This window comes from Aspergillus tubingensis (assembly GCF_013340325.1).
Source record: "Aspergillus tubingensis WU-2223L DNA, scaffold_6, whole genome shotgun sequence".
Lineage (NCBI taxonomy): Eukaryota > Fungi > Ascomycota > Eurotiomycetes > Eurotiales > Aspergillaceae > Aspergillus > Aspergillus tubingensis.
In genome coordinates this window covers 2,758,312-2,782,251 of record NW_023336280.1, presented here as the reverse complement: position 1 = coordinate 2,782,251, position 23,940 = coordinate 2,758,312, and the positions used below count along the sequence as shown (strand labels likewise).

Here is a 23,940-nt window from a genome sequence, read left to right as displayed (position 1 = left end):
TTCAAATACCCCGAAATTAGACTATCTGCAAACGAAAACCCGCAGAATACGCTATCATCCTACGAGGCTACCAGAAAGCAGCCTCGCTATACGCTATACTAGCCTCTAACTGTCATATCTACCTACTCCTTTTAGAGATCGAACACATGGCTACCAACACCATGCCGTCTATAGGCATTAGACGTGACAGTTCCCTCTCTCCTACTCCCATGATCACTCCACCCAATACACTTACTCCTCCAAGCACACTCGCTAGGCGTGGTGCAATCCGCCGTTCACTTCCCAGACCCATCACACTCTATCCAACCTGCCTTCCGACAAGCAATATTACTAGAAATGACTCGATCTCACCTTGTCGCAAGCACCGTAGTGGACGCAACCACAACGTCTCCACAACCCATCCCTCTGATGCCTCTTATTTTTCTGATATATCACCCTTCCCTAACTCCTCCCCTAACTCCTCATCTCCTGGCACCTCCTCTAACACCACCACCACCACCACTACACCCTCCTCTGACATCTCCTCGTCCTACTCTGATACCTACCCCTCTAACATCACCTCTCCTGATGTCCCCTCCTCTGACGCCCCCACCGACTGTAACTGTTGCTCAATATTATTCGACGCCTTGGATAACGGTCTTGGGGGTACCACCTCCATCAACAAGGCCCTTGAAACTGTCCGCCTGTATGGCGGCTGCGACGGACTAAAGCGGATCATCGACCCGGTCGAACAATTGAGCCTCTGCAAGACATGCCCCAGGGAGGAAGCCCTCCGAGAGTTCTTGTACTTGGTCTGCAACGGAGTCATTCGGCAATACCGGCATTTCTACTACGCCCTCAGTGAATACTACGAAACAGTCGACCACCGGCTTCGCTTGGGCTTCCGCGACGAAAGAGAGCGGCACGACTATACTTTCATGCTTTATGTCATTCAACTCGCGCGCATAATTGCCAGCGTCGACCGACTCAATCTCATTCTTCCCGAACAGTCGGTCTACGACGCAGATGCCTGGTATGCCCTAGCAAACCAGTGTGAGCAACTGGTCGAGGCCACCGGCCGACTCCGAGAGCAGGTGGTCTGCGGTGATGGCTGAAGGAAGGGGTTCTTAATCAATATATGTCGTGTGCTTTCCATGTATCTAGGATGGCAGGTAGAAAGGCCGGGCGGGTGGTGGGAAAAGCCCTTCAAACCAAGATGGCTATGAGCCATTCTTATATATACAAATATCAACTACCATCAAATCCTACAATAAATTTTTTACCACATTTGACGATGCTAGTAGTAGTTCTGAAGAGACTTTTCAGAGGTCTATATAATCTTTATCCCTAGTTTATATCCCCATTGGCTGCATGACCAACCAGTAATAATGATAGAAGTATGGTTCAGGGCATCCCGAAAAGGCCGTCAATAGAAGCCCGGCCTGAATAACACCGTAGGTGGCCTCAGGCGACAAACACCCCCGTAGATCTGCTGCGCCTCCCGTTTCACTTGCTGATCGCCTCAACTCTCCGGCCGTCGCGTCGGAAACTCAACCTTCTTGGTTTCTCTTCTGCCTTGTTTTTCGAGTCCATGACTGCATCCGTTCTCTATTAAGCACGAACCGGTGCACGAACGTGTTCACCACCTTTCGCACTCATCACCCCCATCACCGCCGATCCCCCGAGCCGACGATAACGATCCCTCGGCTCTTATCTACCGGAGCTGCCAGTGACTCCCTTCCACCGCTACCCTCGTGATCTTATGTGATACAGCGACACCGATCTTTCCTCCTCAAGGATCGTCTCCCATAATGGGGAATTATCAAGAGGATGACAATAACGAATTCCTCCCCATGAGCCGCCCACGGCCCTCCACCGCCTCGACGTCCTCCGATTCGGGCCTCTCCGTCGATACCACCGCCTACCCCGAAGAATCCAAGTACACTTCAACCGCCCCCGGTGCCGATAGACTATCCGATGAGAATAGATACCGCGATGTGGAAGAAGGAGAAGTAGGAGCAGACGAGCCGTTCCTGCCTTCGGCAAAGAAGCCAGCTGCCTCTGGGAGCCGTACGTCTCGTCTGATTTGGGGCCTGGTGATACTCTGCGTTGCTGGTTGGCTTTGGGGCCTCGTGCTGTTTGTGACTCAAAGTCGCTCGGCCCAGCAATCAGTTTCCGAAGCGCTGCAATCGCACGAGTCGGGCGCAATCTCCGGGAGTTCGAGTTCTGGGAAACCGGTTACGCTGGAGCAGGTGCTGACGGGACAGTGGTTTCCGCGGTCCCACGCCGTTTCTTGGATTGCGGGACCTAATGGCGAGGATGGCCTTCTGGTGGAGCAAGGAGAGGATCAGGGCAAGGGATATTTGCGGGTCGACGACATTCGCAGTCGCAAAAGCGATGCGACTGCCCAGGAAAGCAGGGTGCTGATGGAAAAGGCAATTGTGCAAGTGGATGGACGAACGATCTTTCCGGTCTCAACGTGGCCCAGCCCGGACCTGAACAAGGTGCTGCTTTTGTCTGAGCGCGAGAAGAATTGGAGACATTCTTTCACTGGAAAATATTGGATCTTCGATGTGGCTACCCAATCGGCACAGCCACTTGACCCAAGTGATCCTGATGCACGCGTGCAGCTCGCAATCTGGTCGCCAACATCCGATATGGTTGCGTTTGTGAGGAACAACAACCTCTACTTGCGCAAGCTGTCCTCGAAGGAGGTTGTCCCAATTACAAAGGACGGCGGTACGGATCTTTTCTACGGCATCCCCGACTGGGTCTACGAGGAAGAGGTCTTTTCGGGCAATAGTGTAACCTGGTGGTCTGGCGACGGCAAATACGTGGCTTTTCTGCGTACCAACGAGACGGCTGTTCCTGAATTTCCCGTTCAGTACTACCTGTCACGGCCGTCGGGCAAGAAGCCTCTCCCGGGACTAGAGGATTATCCAGAGGTCAGGGAGATCAAGTACCCCAAGGCTGGAGCTCCCAATCCCGTTGTGAATTTGCAGTTCTACGATATTGAGAAGCAAGAGGTTTTCTCGATCGAAGCACCGGATGATTTCGAGGATGATGATCGTATCATTATTGAAGTTGTCTGGGGCGCCGAAGGGAAGATCCTTGTGCGCGCAACCAACCGAGAAAGCGATATTCTGAAGGTGTTCTTGTTTGACACAAAGGCCAGGACTAGCAAGCTTGTACGTGTTGAGAATGTCGCTGAGATCGATGGTGGCTGGGTAGAGCCTACGCAGTACACATGGTTCATTCCAGCAGATCCCAACAACGGCCGCCCTCACGATGGATATCTCGATACCGTGATCCACGAGGGCTACGAGCACCTGGGTTACTTCACGCCCTTAGACAACTCAGAACCCATTCTCCTCACTCAGGGCGAGTGGGAAGTAGTAGATGCGCCAACCGCTGTGGACTTGCGCAAGGGCATCGTGTACTTTATCTCAACAAAGGAATCCCCCACCGAGCGGCACCTCTACCAGGTGAATCTTGACGGATCCAACCTCAAGCCTCTAACGGACACCTCCAAGCCGGGCTACTACGACGTATCCTTTTCCCATGGAACCGGCTACGCCCTGCTCAGCTACCGTGGCCCGTCCATCCCATGGCAAGCGATCGTCAACACCGAGACTGACGAGCTGAAGTACGAGGAGACCATTGAGGACAACGCCGGTCTCGCACGTATGGTTGATTCATACGCCCTTCCCACCGAGATCTACCAGAACGTGACAATCGACGGCTTCACCCTGCAAGTCGTCGAGCGCCGTCCTCCACACTTCAACCCAGCCAAGAAATACCCAGTTCTCTTCTACCTCTACAACGGCCCACGCTCCCAAACCGTCGACCGCAAATTCAGCATCGACTTCCAATCCTACGTCGCCTCCAGCCTCGGCTACATCGTGGTGACCGTCGACGGCCGCGGCACTGGCTTCTCCGGCCGCAAAACCCGCTGCATCGTCCGCGGCAACCTAGGCTACTACGAAGCCTACGATCAAATCACCACAGCCAAGCTCTGGGGCGAGAAGCCTTACGTCGACGAAACCCGCATGTCCATCTGGGGCTGGAGTTACGGCGGGTTCATGACACTCAAGACATTGGAACAAGATGCCGGCCAGACCTTCCAATACGGCATGGCCGTAGCCCCTGTGACTGACTGGCGTCACTACGGTACCAACTCCCTCGACATCCACCACCACCACTCCCATCAATCAATCCTAATGCTAATATGTTAATTGAAAACAGACTCCGTCTACACCGAACGCTACATGCACACCCCCGCCCACAACCCCAACGGCTACGACAACACCTCCATAACCGACATGACCGCGCTGCAACAAACCGTGCGATTCCTCGTCATCCACGGCGCCTCGGACGACAACGTCCACGTTCAAAACACCCTCGTCCTCGTAGATAAACTGGACTTGGCGGGCGTGCAGAACTACGATTTGCATTTCTATCCGGATTCAGACCATAGTATTAACTTTCATAATGCGCATAGGATGGTTTATGAGCGTGAGCATCCCCCCCCCCCCCTCCCTTTTCCAAATTACGAATACAATGTACTGATATAATGGTTGTGATAATGATGATAGGCCTATCGAGCTGGCTCGTCAACGCTTTCAACGACGAATGGCATCGCATAGCGGATCCCGTGCCGGATGATTCGATATGGGAGAAGGTGAAGAGGTCGTTGCCGATGTTGGTGAATTGATACATCGTAGCTAGCTATATATCTTTATTTTGTTATCTTTTGATACTAGTGCATGCATATATCATCGTGCTTTCGGGTTTATTATCGTCCCTACGTACTACATGCATGACATGGCATGGTATGGTATGTACAGGCATGTTAACGGCGTTAGTGATTGATTACTACGAAGCAATACATCGTAGAAAGTATTGGAAATAGGCGTTGAGATTGTAGTCATCATCCATATTACTACTTAGCATGTATGTAAGTAAAAACAAACATTAAATGAAACATCATCCCAACATCTCTATGCTATGCAAGTTCAAGTTTCAGCTGCCGTGAAATCAATGCCAAACATTAACATCACCATCACCATCACATCTGTACAACCAATCCACACAACAACTGAAGGAGATATAAACAGAGACATTCCATGCAACGAACCGAAGCGGAACGCAGGAATCTTCAAAAGGAATGAACAAACGAGGTATATAGTACTAGTAAGTGGTAGTATAATATATACAAAAAGAGCGACGATAATTTTCCTCGTCCGAAAAAGACTAATATGCACAAGATGCAACAACAACAACAACAACGGCAACACACAAAGTGGGTATAAACTCTAATGAAAGAGTGGTGAGTGGTGGTTCAAGATCAGACCATATTGCTGCCGCCGCCGCCACCACCACCACCCTCAATGCCCCTGAAGATGCTCGATTGGAGGAACTCCTCTCTCATCATCATGCTCACATCCGAATTGCGGTACTGATGCAGATCCTCGCGCTGTAGACCGCGCAGTTGCTCTCTTCCAGCTGTGGAGATTGACCGGGACCGCGAGCGACGGTCTGAGCGGCTAACCACCGGCGAGAGACGACCAGGGGAGAGATGACTGTCTCCACCAGGTCCGTTGGAGAAGGAGAGGGTCTGCCGGGGCGCGAAGACGGGGAGGGAAGCGCTGCTGGGGAGGGGCAAGAACGAGCTCGCGTCCGTGGAGGTATTGCTCAGACTGGAGCGGATCGAGGAAGGACGCTGGTTGCTGGTGGGGAGCATGGGGAAGTTCGAGACGGAGCTGTAGAGGGTGGACATGCCGGAGGCAGCGGACGAGCGCCAGGAGTTGACCGCGCTGCGGGGGATAGTGATGACTTCTTCGTCGATGGGGAGGGTCTGCTGCAAGGCTGTGGCGACGTCCGTCGGCTCTTGGAGATTGGCGTGCGGACGGTTGGCCATGATCTTCGCGGATTTGCCGATCCAGAGCATTTGCTCGTGTTCACGGAGGTAGCGGTCACCGCTGAAGGATTTCTGGACGATCTTGCGGGTCATCATTCCCAACTTGCGACGGTGCTCGCTCTTCTCGTACATGCGACGGGTGATCTTTGCGACGTCGTCCGGGGTAGGGGAGGAGGTGAGGACTGGGGGTGGAGCGTCGTCTTCGGCGTATTTGCTCCATTCGCCGAGGAGACCGAGCATGGTGATTTGGGCCTTTGCGAGGGCGAGGGCGTCATTGGGGGCGACGACGGCGCTGAAGCGGGAGAAGTCATCAGGGTCGCTGAGGACGCGGAGGGAGGCGCCGACGTCGGTACAAACGACGGGGGCGCCGGTGAGAGCGGCTTCGCCGAGGGCCAGGGGGAGACCTTCGGAGAGGGAGGAGTTGAGGAAGAGCCAGGTGTTTTCGAGGACTTTCATGGGGTCGGCGGTGCCGCGGAGGGTGACTTTGCCGCGGAGACCCTTGGAGGCGATAATTTCTTGACATTCGGTGGAGTAGGTGGGGGCTTTGTCGATGGCACCGTAAATGTCGAGGTGGTAGTCGTCGAATTTCCATTGGTTGATGATGATGTCGGCGGCCAGGAGGGCGATCTTGATGTCTTTGGCGTACCAGACGTGGGAGAGCATGGTGACGGTTGGGCGCTGGGATTTGATCTCCTTGACCGGGGCGAACTTCTGCATGTCGGTGATACCGTTGACGACGGGGTCGACCTTGCGGCGGAAGACGTTGCGGTGCGCGATGGTGCCCTGGCAGGTGCCGATTTCTACTTCCCAACCTGGGTTGAAGAAGTCGGCGCAGGGGGAGATGATGTCGGCGTGGTGCAGGGTTAGGACGGAGGTGACGCGCATGAGGCCTAAGAGGGAGTTGCGGACGAAGGGGGAGAGCTTGCAGAGGGCGGATGACAGGCAGAGGTTGGTCTCACGCCAACTGATGGCATGGTCCCAGATCTGGAGGGTGCAGTTTCGCTTCATCTTGCAGACGACACCGTAAGATGCGCTCACGCTGTGGTGCGATGCTTGGAACACGTTGGGAATCTTCTCGGGGATCGGGATGGAGAAGATGAACAAGTAGCGATACCAGAGTTCCAAGGCAATATCGAGAGACGCCAGCGTGGGGAGCTCCGTGCGGAACCACTCAGACGAAGGGAGGGCGTTGGGCATTTCTTGACTGAGCCAGAGGTCGCGCCAGCTTTCCTTGACGATCTCGCTGTCCCAGACTTGGGTCCAGTGGCGGGAATCTTGGAAGTAGGTGTTGAGATTGACTAGGGCGCGAGTCGCCTGCTGGATATCCGCCTTAGAGAGGTGGATAGCGCGAGCTCCTTTGACCAGAGCCGTCAGGATCGGGATAAAGTTCATCTTGATGTCCATCTCACTGGCAGAAGTAACATTCTCCACTTCCGAGTCTAGCTTGTTCCTGAAGAGACCGTGCGTGGGCGTGAGGAAGTCGAGACCCCAGAGAGGGACAACCTTCAACGAAAGAATGTTCTGCTCAGTTTGGTGCTTGGGAATGCCAAAGTCGTTGGCAGACTCGCAAATCATATGCCACTTGATGGTCCTCAGGGAGTTGATCATATCGCGTCGGCATGCAGAAACACCACCTCCTTCGTTGGGCCAGGTACCATTGTCCGCAGCCATGACATGCAGGTTCTTCTCCGTATCAGCGCCAAAGTCCTTGGATCTCGTGTTGACAACCGCATCACCACCAGGGCCGAAATTGAAAAGGTCACTGATCTTCACGGCAAGCGGGGTCCAGCTAGAAATGTTGTCGTCCAGATCCGCACTGGCTGTGATGGTGTCCGCGCGGACATCCAAATATTTCTTGGCCGAAGCGAGGTCACCGCGATCCCGACTACGCCAGTAGGGAGCGAGGGTCTTATCTCGGCGTAGGAGTCGTTCATCCATCCAGCGAACAATGACACCATCAAAATCGACACGTTCCTTCCAGGCCTTCCAGATCAACGAGCGAGCGCGAGATGTTGACACAGGGAAGCGCTTCTTGGTGAGTCCGAAGAACCGGCTAAAGATGCTTGAATTCAGGCTGTCGCAGTACAAGAGAGGGTTGTCATGCACAAAGCTGGTGTGCTTTGGCTTGGCCAGCACTGCGAGGTAGTCGTGTTCCATCATGGGCGGCGTCTGCACCTTTTGTCCGTTGAGCGTGGTAAAGATAGTGGGATGGAACTTGTGATCGTAGAGCCAACGTGCCTCGTAGACATCGGCACCCTGAACGAAAGTTGCCTCGGTGACCTTGGAGTGAGGGATCCAACGATCAACCTTCTCAGGATGGCGCAGGGGAGGAGCGCACCACGAAACGGTACAGGTGATGTGCGAGAGTGCAAACTCAGCCCGAAGCAATTCGTCACCGAAGCGGGGATTCTTGCGATAATGGTACTTGAAACGGATCAGGTTTCCATCCTTCATGTAAGATCCTGCCTCGATAAGTCCCTTGCGGTTGTACTGAACACTCTGCAAGTGGTTGTCTCCACGGACACAACGCCGGCCCATTGGGATTCTTGCTTGTGACGACTTGGACAAGCCAAATGCCTTCTTCGTCGGGGCGCGGTAATCGTAATGGTACTCGTTGAGCAGTTTTCCACCCTTGAATTCCTGGCGGACCATAAGCAAGACATCCTTGGAGTAAACACAGACGTAGCCGAGACTTTTTGTGCCTTCAGGCTCTGTCTTGTGCTGACCAGAATAGTAATAGATCTTGAAGCCTCCATCCGTTTCATCGTGCTTAAAGGCAGTGAATGTGCCGTCCAGACTTTGAATGATGAACCTGCTCTTCTGGATGCTGATGGTCATTCCCTTGGCCTCATCCCAGAGCTGTTTCACGTTGTCACGACCGTGGAATAAAAAGAAGGAGAGACCGATATTCTGCATAATTCTCGAATAAGACCAGAGCAAGCTCAACGCCAGGGTAGCCGGTACACGGATAATGGCGTGGTGTTGCCCAATAACATGATCGAATTCTCGCTGGAACTCGGGATCGGCAACGAGGGCTACCACAATGAACTTGACAACTGAAGCGAGCGCGTAGTAGATGGAGTTCCAGGGCTTCACCAGCATTTGGATGATCGAAGGGAGCTTCTTCGGGACATACGGGATGTGCTCTGGAGTCTCAGGGTCGTTGAAAGTGGCTGCTTCGCCGGTACCGTAGTGTGCGTAATCTAGGATACTGACAGCACTAGCAGCTCCGAGATTGCTCCTGGCAACGTGAACATCGAGAGTGTCGGTATCGAATTGGCAAAGCCTTCCTTCGAGCCATTTACAGCTAGCCTCAGAAAGTTGGCATGGCTGGCCAAGGCACCGGTTGATCAAAGCTTGTCTGACGTCCTTGGGGAGCTTTTCCCAATGAGCATCACAGTCAAATCCGAGACACAGTTGCTGGAGGAGCTCCTTCTTAGCCCAGCGAATGACCACGGGTGTGTTGGACTCCGCACGAAGTTGACGTGCCATGGTTTCCGTCACGCCTGCCGTGACGAGCGACTCCGCAAGCACGGCATGTTCATGAGGCATATGCAGCATCGACTCCGCAACAGCGTGGAGCAGAGTCTCAGCAATGACCTGGCAGTTTGCACCGACGTCGATTCGCTGGTCCAGTCCCCGACCTACACAGATGGCGATGTGCAGTTGGCCCGAGGTACTGCAACTCAATGCATGAATGCCGGGACCCAATGAGCCAACAGGAACAAGCTCTAGGGAGATTCCGCCTTTGCCCCAGGCTCCCAACGCCAAGTTCACCAGATCGTCAGACTTCGGAAACGCTTCTTCGATTCTCGTTTCCTTTCTGCGCGAAAGTAGGATCTCTTTGACTTCCACGCCGGGATGGGCTTGCGGATTCAGGCTCAGGCGCGCGTCGGACGGAACAAGCGAGAGCTTCTCGTAGAACGTTTGCAGCTCCTGTTGGGACCATTCTGGATCTGACCATGGAGACGTGTATGCATGGAATTCCCTTCCAAGCTCCACAGGAGAGGAGACCTTCTTCGGCATGCCCATCTTGGCCTTGAATAGCGTGAGAATGGCGACAGTCCACGTCGCAGATCCGAGGCCAATGACCTCCGAGTACAGGAAATGCGGCAGGCGCGTCTTGAGAGCGATACCAACAGGTAAGCCGACAACACACCCAATGAGTAGGGTCTTGAAGGCATGCGGGCCAGAGAAGATCTTCGTGTACTGGTACCAAAGGAGACCGGTGTATGCCAGAATGTAAGCAACAAAGATGATCATCGCTTCCATTGTATCCTGGAAGGTCCAAATCAGAGCGGTGGCGAGAGCCAAACTCCATACGTGCCACCCGAGATACTTGAAGAGGGTCCTCCAGTACACCATGCGCTTGTATTTCACATCACGTTTCTGTGCCAAGCGGATATCTTTGGCGTTGGGCACAGCAAGCGTGGTCTGCTTTCCGACGAGATCATGAAGCTCCTGAGCCTTGGTGTCGATGAGAACCGCACCGATCAGGTAGTATGCGAGACCGAATCCAACGGCCATCCGTTGCGAACTGCTAACCGAAGGGGCAAGACCAGTCATTTGACCGCCGGTGAGTAGCTCCACCCACTTATCGAGCAGGGCTAGCAGGAAGTACAAGACACCGCATCCGATTTCTCTGCTGGACTGTCGCCACTGGATGAAGGCATTATGCAGTCTTATGCCCTTCTGTGAGTTCCGGAGCACCTCCAGTCCGACCTTGGTTTGGATGTTCCAGGAAGAGCTGAATGGAATTGGCCTAGGCACGTCGGCATATCTGCAGTACCAGTCGAGGAGGAAGTTGGTCGCCTCCCAATCCTTGGCTAGCTCCAGCACCAACTTGTCCGTAGTAGGCTTCTGGTAGAACCAGCGTTTAGTCTCCGCGAGGACATCCTTGAGCAGCGCTTCCCGAGAAAGTTTCAGGACTGCCGGGTCACTCAAGTTTCCAAAGACTTTCTCATCATTGTTACCGTAAGTCGCAACGTACCACTTTCGGATTTCGGTATCGTCTGTTCTCCGAATGCTCTGGTACCAAGTGACCCATTTGGAAGAGACCGATCTCAGACCAAGCAGCAGTAATCCGATGAAAGCATAGATAACGGCAAGATAGATGGCCGAGTCATGACCGGTGAAGGTTGTCACGATGGGCGAGACAAACAGGATCGGAACGCATGCGAAGATAATCTTGCGGCCAGAGAGGAAAGTGGAGCCAGGATAGCTGAAACTCGCCAGCGAGGCGAAACACGAGAAATAGAGTGTCAGCGCAATGAGGTAGAGGTAGAAGATGATTCCGGCACGCGGGCTCTTGACGGCCGAAATGCAGATGAAACCGATGAGTCCACCAGCTACTGTGAAAGCGATACCAGCAATGAGCCTGATCAGCACGAACATATTGGCAGCTGCGAAGGCCATAGAGATGAGATAATAGGGTCCTCCGCATGCAATCCAGGTGCCGATAGCACCGGAGAGCAAGAGCGAAATCATGAGCGCAATAGTGGCGCTCTGTTGCTCCTCAGCCGTCATGAAGGCAGAGAGATACAGTCCGCGACCAATGATCGTGAGCAAAATGATATCAATCAGAGCCGGGAAAGCGAACACACTGAGGAAAGTGAAGCGCTGGTATCCACGCATGGGCTTGACCTTGTGAGTGGGATCAACATCAATCTGAGCACCGGCGTAGGAAGTAGCCATGTCCGGAGCACCGTGGATCCAGTCGGGTAGTTTTTCATCGTTGTAACTTTTGCGGAATCGATCCGAGAGAAGTTTACCAAAGGCACTGGGCGAAACATCAAAGTAGGCCTCGCAGCGGGATCCTAGGGCGAACGATTCGGCAAAAGCTGCAGCCTGATCGGACTGGTTGTTGAACAACGGATTGCGGTCAGTCACCTCGGCATAGATCTCGTCAAGAGCACCCTTTCGTGCAGCGCAGAACAACGACAGGACCATGATGTCGGTATAAGCATCGATAGGGCCATCCTCGACTAGCTGTCCTAGACCTTTTGAGATTTGAGCGAGGTCATCTTCTCTCCGCTCTCGTAGTACTTTCGTGAAGACCGATTCCGCCTCGTAGAACAATGCAAGAGACGAGGCAGCAGAGGGATATTGGCAGCCCTGTTCCTTGTACCAATTGATCCGAGTTTCGACCAAGACTTCTGGTGAAGCCGATCCTTCAAGATAGGCAACCGTGTTGAGCTCCTTTAGCTGAGCTAGTGTCGGGGCGTCCACAAGTTGTCGCCGGATGTACGCACACATGGTTTCAGAAAGATCGCCCTTGGCATCAGTCAATGATAGATGTTGCAACAGCAAAAGTCGTTCTTCCGGACTCAAGGCGTCAATGTCCTGGATGATGCGGCGCGGTAGCCCAATTTCCTCGTTGATATCTTTTGACCATCTCGCCAACGCAATTTCGGCCTCGAAACAAACGTGACGGGGGTAGCCTTTGGCGGAGAGGAAGGTGTGTAATACAGTGCCAGCCAGTCCCTGGGCATTTTTCGAGGCGAAGACATCAAAACCATCCGCGTCCATCTGATACACAGCCCAGAAGCGAACATCAGCACTCTTGCGTAGACCAGAATCTAACCCGAGGTAAACTCGCAACATATCGTTGGACGCCATGTTCGACAGTTCCTTGATCGAGGCGGCCAATTGATCCGAAGCCATCCAGCTCGAGAGGGCAAAGTTTTCATAGAACTGTCGAAGGAGGAGCCCCATGTTTTGCATTTTCGACGACGGAACCGGATGAAGAAGATTCAGCGACTTCAGACGCTGCTGGGAATGAACGATTTCTGCGAAAGCAACCGGGGTTGCCTCTGAGCCGAGCGGAAAACAACCAAGTTCTTTGTATTCGACACCGGCCATGGAGATGGATAGCGGACTGCCCTGAGACTTGACTTGAGCGACCCATTCCGGAGGCTCGCGGAGCTTGTTTGCTGGCGAATTCTTGATTTTAGATGAGTGTTCCGAAGAAAAGAGCAAGTCGTCCAGGGACGGGAAATATGCGCGCAGTGTATCCCAAGAGGCCTTGGCCACATAGTTGTGTGCAATATCGAGATTGGTGCGCCAGCGATCGTGGGCCTTCATGGTCTCTGTATCTTTCAGCCAGCCAAAGGAGGACAGCGGCTCCGGGGTTTTGACATTGATGGCAGCGTTCTCCAGAGCGGACTTGCGGCCAATCCAGGGAATTGCACTGTAGAAATTACACCACTGCATGGATCGTTGAACAACAGCATTGGAAAGCGTAACATCGTCGTCGATGGTTTCCCAGGCCAGCACCAAAAAGTCTCTCATGCATGCCTCTGACACAAAGGCTTTGATAGTTGGACGCAGCTTGTCGAGCTGGAAATAGTCGCGCTTCTGACCGTCGGGGAGGATGCTAGCATTTCGGACGACCAGACCAGAGATAGCCGGAGTTTGTAGGGATTGGCCATCCTCGAGGAACGTAGGCGGTCCTGTTTCCAGATACACGGCCAGACCAAGACCATGGATGGCTTCGGCGAGTTTGGCGAGAACCTTTGGCGTGAACTTGTCCTCCCAGTTTGCAAGCACAATACCGGAGAAGGCACTTCCGTGAAAGCTCCCGGCCAGGATGCTGTCGATGTTTTCAATGGCGGCGAGAGTGTTGTCCTGCTGGGAAGAAACTAGGGCGAGATCAACTCGCCCCAAAACCTGCTTCCCATCGATGTTTGAAATGGCCTGAACAACCCCCGACTTGGATGGATCCACAATCAAGAGTTCGTAGCGATCGAGAAGCTGACGGTGCGTCTCATCCAAGGGAGTAGCAAAAGAACCCAAATAGACTCCCACGGATGTAGGCTTCCGTTTCGTGCGATGCGCCGCGGCCAGGGTAAGCTGTTGGTTGGCGATCTTGTCCAGGCGTTGAGTGACAGCAGCCGGAACAATCTCGACACGCGGTCTTGTCTGAAAGGTTATATCAGACAAAGTGATTCCAATTAGCATATACATGTTGGGTGAGAACCCACCTTATACCATCGTATGGCTCTGCGGGTGCCAGAGTAGGTAAGATATGTACATCCACAAACCACACTTGCCAGCAAGATGGCAATTAGAACCTAGCAAGAGGTTAACACAAAAGTTTCTCCGAAGCAGGGCACACAGGCACGTACATATTGCCACCAGAATTCTCTCATGAAAACCCACCCGACGGGTGAGACGTCGAGGATTTGCGCCATCCCGAAGAGAGATTAACGGAGCAAAGTCGTGAAGCGAAGGACATGTAGTAGCAGTGGCATAACAGGAGATCGAGCGGACAGTATTAAACTACAATTAGAGGCTCGAATCGGACATGGGGAAAGTTTGTCTTTCTCTAAGCCATGCTCCAGGTGGGTATTGGAAACCTAACCAGCGGGGGGAGGGGTGAATAGAATAACGAGTAGTAAATAGTAACGATAGACTGTATGGGAATATAAACGAAGGGAAGGAAGTAAGAAGGTGGTGAGAACGAGGGGCGCCACCGGAAGGATAAAGAAAGGAAAAATAAAAACAAAAATAAAGAAAAGAAAGTAAATATACAAGCAGATGGAGGATGGAGTGATGGGATAGGATGGGATGGAACAAGGAGGGAATGAACCAGCAGCAGCCAAAGTGCCAGCCTCAGGACTTCCTGCACTGACTTGTATGATTGAGCGAGAGACAGAGAGAGACAGGCAGCGTGTTAGGTCAGCGGCTACTGCAAGATGTCAGTTAAGGTCCATCTTTTTTATTTTTTTTTATTTTTCATTTTTTTTTCTGTCTGTCTCCTCTTTCTTTTTCCGCCTGTTTGGGGGTTTTCTTTGGGTCGCATTAGATCGGGACCACTACTGGGTCTGATGCAATTGGAATGGCCGGTGGCGGACCAACCCAGCACTGGGCAACAAAAATAGCAAGGCCTTCGTCTCAGCTTTCGCAGCTAACTGGCGCTAAGAAGTTTAGGTCTGTTTGACGATGAGTACTACTAGTACTGTCATGTTTAGTTTTAGTCAGTCTCGGGCAGAAGCGATGCCATGAGGGGATAGTGGCAATGGTAATCAATGGCAATGGTGTTGGCCTTTCTGGCGGCCAATTCCGTAGAATTCAGAGTTTTGTTTTTATTTTATTATTTTATTCTTTTTATTAATGGCGTCGGAGTACGCCAGGAGGCTAACAAGGTGATCAAATCAGATGACTGGGAAAGGAGAAGGTTCCATTCATGGGCAAAGCGGTGGTGGTGGAGGGGGAGACACAGCGGTGCTGGTGACGGGGGAAGTTCTTCCATGCATCGTCATTCGTGTTGCCTATTGGTCTAGGAAGAAAAAAATTGCTTTTCTTGCTTTGTGGTCTGCTCCTTACATTAGCCCAAGTGGAGAGAGAGAATTGTAGACTCGACTGGACTCGACTCGACTCATGAGAAAGAAAAAAAAAGGGCAGAAAAGGAAAGGATGGCGGCGGTGGAGAAGAGCACCTGCAGCTATCCAGATTAGGGCAAGTTCCGTATGCTTACGGAAACATCCCGTTGCCATGTATCCGAACCATACCGTATTATACACTCTATAGTTTTACAAAAAGACCACCCGTGTGACATGGATGGAAAGTTTGTATTACCCCTCGGTGTAACAAACACGATGGAGTCACTTTCCCATCTTCACCATCACCTTCGGGCCCTAAACTCAAGTCAATTCCTTCTTCCATGTTCCTGCTGAAGGTTTTCGGGTGTGCCTAGTCGATTGTTTCTACCCCACACCGGTGCTAAAGTCGATCTTTCGGGCTTTCCAAAATCCAACATTCGCCTCGGTCCCCTAAACCCTGAGCAAAAAGGCAAAAGCCACTAAATTTGGACCCTTGGCAACCCTGGTTGGGCCTCTCCCTCTGCCTCCCCGTCTGGCTGGCCCGGTGCCACAAAAGTGTGGCCAAGCAACCATGTTAGTGCGCCTCTATGGTTAGCTTGTTTAGATTTTTCCCAATCCTGGCTAAAAATGCTATACTAAGCCCAATTCAATTCAGGAACTCATCCCATAATGGGGCCCTTCGGTCAGACTTCGGGGGGGCCAATTTCCACCAGGGCAGTCCGAGCCCCAGGAATGTGAAGACTAGTCACAATCTTGAACATCCATAGAAACCATCCCCTCAGTCCCTTGGAAACCAGGCAAAGCTCTGTCTCGGCCTCGGAATTAGATCCATGAACCGGTCCATCCATGAGGGTTCTAAATCGGAGAGCGGGTCTGCAAGGACCCTCCAAGAGGATGCGGAATCTATGAATCGGGCTGGGTCGTGGAACCCTCGGAGGAGGGGGGGGGGGGGGTCGTCCATCGCGACGATTTGGTCAGGTCAAGCAAGTGGAAACGATAGGTTCCCAATTCTCCGTGCGGTTGCTACGCCCATCTGTCCGGGATAAATAGACATACATAATGTGATTGCACGCGCATATGACAGCCCGCTCTTCCTTCTCTCCACAACCGAAGGCGTTCTTCCAGGGGTCCGTTGCTGCAGGTCCACCTCAGTCATTCGTTATCATTCGTCTTCGCTTGCTTGTCCTTCGTTTCTTTTTCCTTAGCGAAGAGGGGGTGGTGCTCAGTGCCTGAGCCGTTCGTATCGCAATGAATACCCTAAAATCGTCGATTACCAGTCTCAACTGCTTTCTGGGCTTTATAACTTGCAAGACTCCCCCGGGGATTTGGCCACAGAATCCGACGGTGCTGACCAGTGCATCTTCTGCCTCATCTACTCCTGTCGCTGAAGTCACCGGGCCTACCGCTCCTGGTACTACTTCAGCTGTCCATTCGTTGACTACCACGACTACTTCTTCTTTCGTTTCCTTCTTGTCCAGTACTAGCTCTGCCCCGTCCAGCTTTGTGACCTCGGCAGCCTCTTCTACCACATTCGTTGATACCTCTGCTAGCGGGTCAGTCAGCGCCCTAAGCAGCAGCACTGCCAGCACTATGTCTGTCAGTCTGAGTCTCAGCTCGAGCATTGTGGCGTCGTCTGCTGTTCCTGCAGCGACGCCCGTCAGCAGCGGCTCCATCGCCGCCAACATCCTGGTGATTGCGCGCGACACTGCCTCTGCAGGCGTGGCATCATCTGGTCTCAATGCCTATGGCATTCCCTTCACTACTCTGGTCGTGCCCCAGTCTGGCGCCAGCCTGCCCGCCCTGAACGGCACCGAAGGTGGCAACTTCGCCGGTATTGTGGTTGCCAGTGAAGTCAGCTACAACTACGGCAATGCCACAGGGTACCAGAGTGCTCTCACTACGGACCAATGGAACCAGCTGTATGCCTACCAGCTGGCTTACGGTGTGCGCATGGTGCAGTACGACGTGTATCCGGGCCCTAGTTACGGCGCCAGCGCTGTCGGCGACGGCTGCTGTGCAACCGGGGTCGAACAATTGATGTCGTTCAGTGACATCAGCGACTTCCCAACGTCTGGCCTGAAGACTGGCGCTGGTGTGAGTACCAGTGGCCTCTGGCACTATCCTGCCACCGTATCCAACACTACCTCCACCAAAGAAATCGCTCGTTTTGCCGCCAACTCCGATTCGGGCAGCGAGACCACTGCTGCCGTGATCAACAACTTCGATGGCCGTGAGCAAATGGCCTTCTTCATCTCCTTCGACACCACTTGGAGCGCCACCTCCACCTACCTGCAGCACGCATGGATCACCTGGCTCACCCGCGGCCTGTACGCGGGTTACCGCCGCGTGAACCTGAACACTCAGATCGACGACATGTTCCTGGAAACCGACATCTACAAGCCCAACGGCACCACCTTCCGCATCACGCCGGCCGACCTGGACGGCATTGCTAACTGGCTGCCGGAAATCAATGGCAAGATGAACGCCGGCAGCAACTACTACGTCGAAGTCGGCCACAACGGCAACGGCAACATCGAATCCGCCGCTGGCGTCTCCGACGAGGCCTACACCACTTGCAACGAGGGCGGCATCGAGTACGACTCGCCCGCCGACACCCCCCTGGAATGGAAGAAGCCCGTGGGGACCGGCACCAACCTTTGGCCCTCCTCTCCCACCACCTACGACTGGTCCGTTGCCTGCACGCAGCTCGACCCTCTCCTCCTCTGGTGGACCAACACTACCAACCAGGACAAGTTCGGCCACATCTCCCACACCTTCACCCACGAAGAGCAAAACAATGCCACCTACTCCGATGTCTACAAGGAAATCTCCTTCAACCAGGCCTGGCTGAAACAAGTCGGCATCTCCTCCGCCAAGCACTTCACTTCTAACGGTATCATCCCTCCCGCCATCACGGGCCTGCACAACGGCGATGCCCTGCGCGCCTGGTGGGAAAACGGCATCACCAACTGCGTTGGTGATAACACGCGCTCTGCCCTCCTGAACCAACAGAATGACATGTGGCCCTACTGGACCAATGAAGCCTCTGACGGTTTCGACGGTATGCAGGTCAACCCGCGCTTCGCCACCCGCATCTACTACAACTGCGATACCCCAGACTGCACGCTGCAGGAATGGATCGACACCTCCGCTGGATCCGGTGACTTTGATAACTTGCTCGCTACGGAGAAGGGCGAAGTCATGCGTCACCTGTTCGGTCTGCACCATGACCCCTACATGTTCCATCAGGCCAATCTGCGTAATGCCGATGTGGACGCCATCACAGTCAACGGCGTCTCGGCCAAGTACTCCATCTTCCAAGCGTGGGTGGAGACCCAGGTGCAGGAGTTTGTGCGCTTGGTCGATTGGCCCCTTGTTACTATCAACCATGAAGCTGTATGTCTCCCCCATTCCCTAATTTTAAGTCTAACCCAAAAATGATACTAATACGATGAATAGATGTCCGCCTCCTTCCTGGCCCGCTACACTCGCGACGCCTGCAACTACTCCCTGCGCTACACCATCTCCGATCACAAGATCACGGGCGCCACCCTCTCTGCGACGGATAATACCTGCAATGCTACCATCCCCGTCACGTTCCCCGTGGCACCGACCAACACGCAGGGCTTCACGACCGAGCAGGTCGGAAGTGATCCGTTGACCGTGTGGGTGCAGCTGTCGGGGTCGCCGGTCAGCTTCACGCTGTCGACGCCGATTGCGCTGTAAGATGAGTTTCTGAATGTTCATAGTATGTATAATGGATATATTAGATACTAGTCAGTTACTACTTGGTTAGGTATGATATTTCGAATTGAATATATTAGCTATTAGTTAGTTGGGCGGGATGAATACGAAAATGACATAAATACAACTAAAAGAATGGGTATTAAAACAAACAGGTTTCTTTCCTTCTTCCACGCTTAGTATCCTAGACTATAACACAGCAAATATAGCAACAATCAATTTAATCCAAACCATTCCAAGTACTCAACCCTGTTATATTTCCCCCACACTACTATCATAAAAAAAAAACAGGTACGTACGTACCCTCTCACATTCCTAATGAGGCATGATGTATCTCTGCAGGGTCTCTTTTTACCGGCTATCCATGTTTTTGGCAGAAATCAAGAAACCTACGCATTCTTGGCGGGGTACAGGAATGTCATTGGACTGGTTTCAGCTGTTTGTTTGCTTCCTCTGTAAGTAGTACCTTAGTACCCCGTACTATTAATACCCTCCAACTACGGAGTACCTCCATGGGACAACCCGATGATGCTATTATCTAATGGCATGGCATGACGCCACGAATGTGGCAAAAGTATCGAGTCAATATATTTGTCTCTGTTTTCGATCAACATCTAGACTCGAGTAAACAAATAGCCGGATTCATCCGTGAGTAAGTAGGGTTTGTCTCTGTGGCAAAAATATCGATGCCGGATGGGATGGGATGGGATTGAATATGGGGGTCATAAGTCGGGTACTAGTAGATCTTGGCGGGACTTTTTCGTTTTGGGTTGGTTTGGGTTTTGGAGCTAATAGACGAGGAAAGGGAGGATTGATTTGATCTAGATCGATTGGGTAACTTAATCGGGATCGAATTTTCGGGATGCGCTTTGTTCAGAATCCTTTTTCATCGCATGGTTGGTTATCCGTGCTTTCCGATCTGAGACATATTGCTTTGTTTTTTCCCATCTGTTTGTGTCGTGGGTTTTTGTTAGATGGTTTCGTGTTATGTTATGTTACGTTATGCACTGCGATGTATCTATCCACACATCTACACAAGAATACTACAAAGATGGATGGACCAGGGCTTAGCTTAACTCCGAACTCATCATACGGTGTAGAACGTTGTACATACCCATAGTGTCATCTATCAAATCAACTAGTATCTATCTAGGATAGAGGAACATGGCATGTACTAGGTATGCAACAACTCGTATTCCCACATCCATCTCATCCATCTACCTACTACTCCGCCCCAACACTCCTCCTCTTCCTCCGCATAATACTCAGTAATAATCAACATCCCATCCCATCCCATCCGTCCGAATGACACACTAACACAACATGACACGACATCTAAGACATCACATCACGCCAAGCCAAGCAACAGGGGTTATACTCCCGCCCTCGTATTCGGCCTCGGCGAGTTCCCAACATTCATCATCCCCGCCCGCAGTCCTGAATAGCCCTAGTCGAATATCAAACCCGACAGGGGAGAGTAAGTCTAAGCCGCTTTCCACCCTTCCCTCCGCATAGTCGGTGGTAATTACTCAATGAGGTGGAGATTTGCTTCTTCTATACTACCATCATCACTACTACTACTACTGCTACTGTCTTTTCGTTTGTGTAAGAGGGAGGGGGCGCTTCGCCGTAGCAACCGTCACACACATACCTGTATGTCAAGCTTTGACTGACAGATGGATACCTGGATAGCTGCCAGGGTCCAGGGGCGATGTGTTGGCGAGGTGTGACTGGTTTGGTTTCTTCTGCATGTACTCTCGGGGGAGATGTTGAGGGTATCCCCGTTAGGGTCGGTGAGTACATAGCTTACTAGCTAGCTAGTGAGTCGGCTCCGAGGGGAGGTAAAGTTGAGTCTGGAGTGTGTCTACTAGTCAGGTCAGGTCATAAGATCCATCACATCAGAACAGTGTGCTAGTAGTCCGGAGGAAGTCTTCATTAGGTTAGATAAACAGTAACGACTTCGTACTAGTCATGCATCGCATCAGTATCCCCGCCATGACAACAACGTGGTGAATTGGAGATGACTGGAATGGAATCCCCCCTGCTGGCCAAGCCAAGCCAGCGGGTTTCCCTCCGCCGGCGGTTCTGGCCAGATTTTCTCGACGGGCGAGTCAGGCTGCGGCTCTAGTGTAAAGGCCAAGACGTATACGAGAGAAGAAGTAAGTGCCTAAGAGGAGATGTAAGCCGAAGAATTAGAATAGACTAATGTTTGACGATGGCTTAGCGAGCCAGAATAAGACGACTCCGTGGTGTTGCCAAGCCTGGTATCGAAAGTTACGCGGTACAGATGCTCTACACAGCGGAGCGGATTTACAAAACCGCATTAAATACCATACCACTGTGACCGTAACGAGAAAAAGATCTTACTGGATCTCGGGAGTTGCGGTTAGTGTCCGAGGCCTTCATGGCTGGATGGCTGGATGGATTGATTGGCAAGGTTCCGGCCCGATGGGAGGACAAGAAAGGCCAACGCAGAATCAAGGGCCCAAAGAAGCAAAAAAAGGGGGGAAGAAGCAGCCAGCAGAGCAGACTTTGTTCTGTTCCTATTACGCTATTAGCCGTTCTGCCTCCGTGAAGTTTCTTCACGGCGGAAAAGAAGGGGGAAACTTTAAACCGGCAACGGCAAGTGAAGACGTCTCGCTTAGCCAGACTCAAAATCATTGCCTTTTGCCTCCAGCGTGTCGCCTAACCCATCGTCTATTTTGGGGGCGGCAGCACTCAAGAATAGCAACGCCAAGGGTTATACACACACCCAGCGCCAAGTCGGCATTGTCGAGTCGACGAGCTTGTCCTCTATTCCAGGATCACCGTGTTTCAGCTGTTCACTAGCTCCGAAGCCGGAGTGTTCCATGGTTGGCGGTGGAGATGGCTCTGGTGTTTCGAGCATCGAACAACCGTGGAAGCTCCTGAAGAAATCGCAATCTCTGGTTCCCCAATTTGTGGACTGAGCACGGTCGCATCTTGCGATCTCTGTTTATTTCCCGCTTAACTCTTTTGGTAAGCGACCCAAGACTGAGTAGACAGACAGTCAGTCAGTCATTCACTCCAAGCCATCCGGCCGAACCCGGTTTGTCCACCAGTCGACGTGAAGCATCCAACGCCAAGTTGATGACCGGACAAGACACCGGCGCCTTGGTAGTTTTATTCTTGGCCAGTTAGGCTCCCGAATTTTCGCCTCTTTGTCTTCCGGCGTTTCCCCTCTCGTAGACTGCCCGTCGATTAGGGCAGGGTTGCACAGCTAATGAGAGTGGCGGGACGATTTGCAGGGTCCAGCTGGTTCCCTTCAGGGTCCGACTCTCTCACCACCTCACCACACTGCCTATCATCATCACCATCTTGACGCCCCTACAGTTTCGCTCATTTGGCAAGCTGTTTCAGACGGCGTGCTGCAATATGAACCGGAGATCCGTGTGACCAGTGAAGCTTCTTTGACTTCATCTTCAGGCAACTTCATTTCCTCGAGCTGCAATCGCCCTGGTTTGACAGGCAGGTCCCGGTCTAGACTCACTGGTGACTAGTGACTGTTTCTGCACTGCGCTCCACCTTTTATTCCCCGTAGCCCCGGATCTTCTTCTTTCCTCTCGCGCGCGACTTTTTCGCGATTCCTCTTTTGCTCTCGTTCGTGTTCAATCTGCTATACGATGGAGCCAGCCAGTGAGGCCGCCCTCAAGGGCCCTCCCACGCGGGGATGGAAGACGTGGACTTTCAAGAAGAAGCTCCTCATCATCGGAGGGATCATCGGGTTTATCATCGCCCTGGGTATTGGTCTTGGAGTCGGACTGGGTGTTGGATTGGGCGGCGGAGGGGGAGGAGAGGAAGAGGGAGGAGGCGGGGAGACGACGCCGCCCAGTTCAGGCAATTACACCACAGCCAAGTGGCAGCCCACCGTCGGCACTAGCTGGCAGATCGAATTGCTCTATTCTTTGAACGACACCTCCGTCGACGTGGATGTTTACGACATTGACCTGTTCAACAATAACAAGTCTGTAATCAACGATCTGCAAAAGGCAGGCCGTAAAGTCATCTGCTACTTCTCCGCTGGCAGCTACGAGAATTGGCGTCCGGATAAGGACAAGTTCAACTCGGATGATCTGGGCAGCAACCTGGACGGATGGCCTGGCGAGAAATGGATCAACATCAGCTCTCCTCGCATACGCAATATCATGCTCACGCGCCTGGATCTGGCTCAGAACAAGAGTTGCGACGGTGTGGATCCGGACAACGTCGACGGATACGACAATGATAACGGGCTGGATCTGACGGAGGCCGATTCGATCAGCTACATGAACTGGATGGCCAATGAGGCGCATGCGCGCAACATGTCCATTGGATTGAAGAACGCGGGGGCAATCATCTCGTCGGTCATCAAGAACATGCAATGGAGCGTCAATGAGCAATGCGCGCAGTACGACGAGTGTGACACCTACGCGGCCTTCATCAAGGCAGGGAAGCCCGTCTTCCACATCGAATACCCCAAGGGTGACGACACCAACAACAACCTGTCAGTGACCTCGTCTGAGAAGACCAAGGCGTGCAACGCCACCGACTCGGGCAATTTCTCCACGGTGATCAAGAACATGGACCTGGACAATTGGATCGAGATGTGCTAGCAGGGCCGTTTTCAGATGAATGGAATGTAGGGACTGGAATTCGTCACACAAGCAAGGGCGCAGGGAGTTTTGATAACGATATCTATTGTACTGTAAATGATTGCTACTATTATCTACTATGATGTAATCCAGCATTCGTCTAGAAAGTTTATGATTGATCGTCACTTGTCATATGCACCACCCACACCTTCTCCCTGGAATACCTAACTACCTGTTTGCTGTCATTGACAACCTCTTTCTCCCCGAGCAACATCATGCATAACATACCTGCCATACCTTCCATACCATGCCATCCTCTCACCCGTCTCACTCTTTAGTGTCTAGTGTCTAGAGTCTAGTGCAACAATAATCGTATCATCTGGAA

The 23,940-nt window shown here is 52.5% G+C and overlaps 5 protein-coding genes across 5 annotated transcripts; 4 read left to right on the top strand and 1 right to left on the bottom strand.

The window, feature by feature from the left end:
- Nucleotides 1-161: 161 nt before the first annotated feature.
- On the top strand, nt 162-1,094 carry AtWU_04673 (uncharacterized protein; the record flags this gene model as incomplete). Its single annotated transcript, XM_035499784.1, has 1 exon — nt 162-1,094. The coding sequence occupies one exon, from the start codon at nt 162-164 to the stop codon at nt 1,092-1,094; it is 933 nt and encodes a 310-aa protein (XP_035355677.1).
- A 696-nt stretch (nt 1,095-1,790) lies between these two features.
- On the top strand, nt 1,791-4,693 carry dapB (dipeptidyl aminopeptidase dapB; the record flags this gene model as incomplete). The annotated part of the gene is made up of 3 exons (XM_035499783.1): nt 1,791-4,149; nt 4,225-4,494; nt 4,575-4,693. The coding sequence occupies 3 exons, from the start codon at nt 1,791-1,793 to the stop codon at nt 4,691-4,693; spliced, it is 2,748 nt and encodes a 915-aa protein (XP_035355676.1).
- Nucleotides 4,694-5,326: 633 nt separating this feature from the next.
- On the bottom strand, nt 5,327-14,091 carry gtb3 (glycosyltransferase family 4 protein; the record flags this gene model as incomplete). The annotated part of the gene is made up of 3 exons (XM_035499782.1): nt 5,327-13,819; nt 13,882-13,971; nt 14,026-14,091. The coding sequence occupies 3 exons, from the start codon at nt 14,089-14,091 to the stop codon at nt 5,327-5,329; spliced, it is 8,649 nt and encodes a 2,882-aa protein (XP_035355675.1).
- A 2,379-nt stretch (nt 14,092-16,470) lies between these two features.
- On the top strand, nt 16,471-18,948 carry agd3 (putative extracellular serine-rich protein; the record flags this gene model as incomplete). Its single annotated transcript, XM_035499781.1, has 2 exons — nt 16,471-18,618; nt 18,682-18,948. The coding sequence occupies 2 exons, from the start codon at nt 16,471-16,473 to the stop codon at nt 18,946-18,948; spliced, it is 2,415 nt and encodes an 804-aa protein (XP_035355674.1).
- A 3,659-nt stretch (nt 18,949-22,607) lies between these two features.
- On the top strand, nt 22,608-23,576 carry AtWU_04669 (endo alpha-1,4 polygalactosaminidase; the record flags this gene model as incomplete). Its single annotated transcript, XM_035499780.1, has 1 exon — nt 22,608-23,576. One exon carries the CDS (start codon nt 22,608-22,610, stop codon nt 23,574-23,576), a length of 969 nt encoding a protein of 322 aa, XP_035355673.1.
- Between the last annotated feature and the right edge of the window lie 364 nt (nt 23,577-23,940).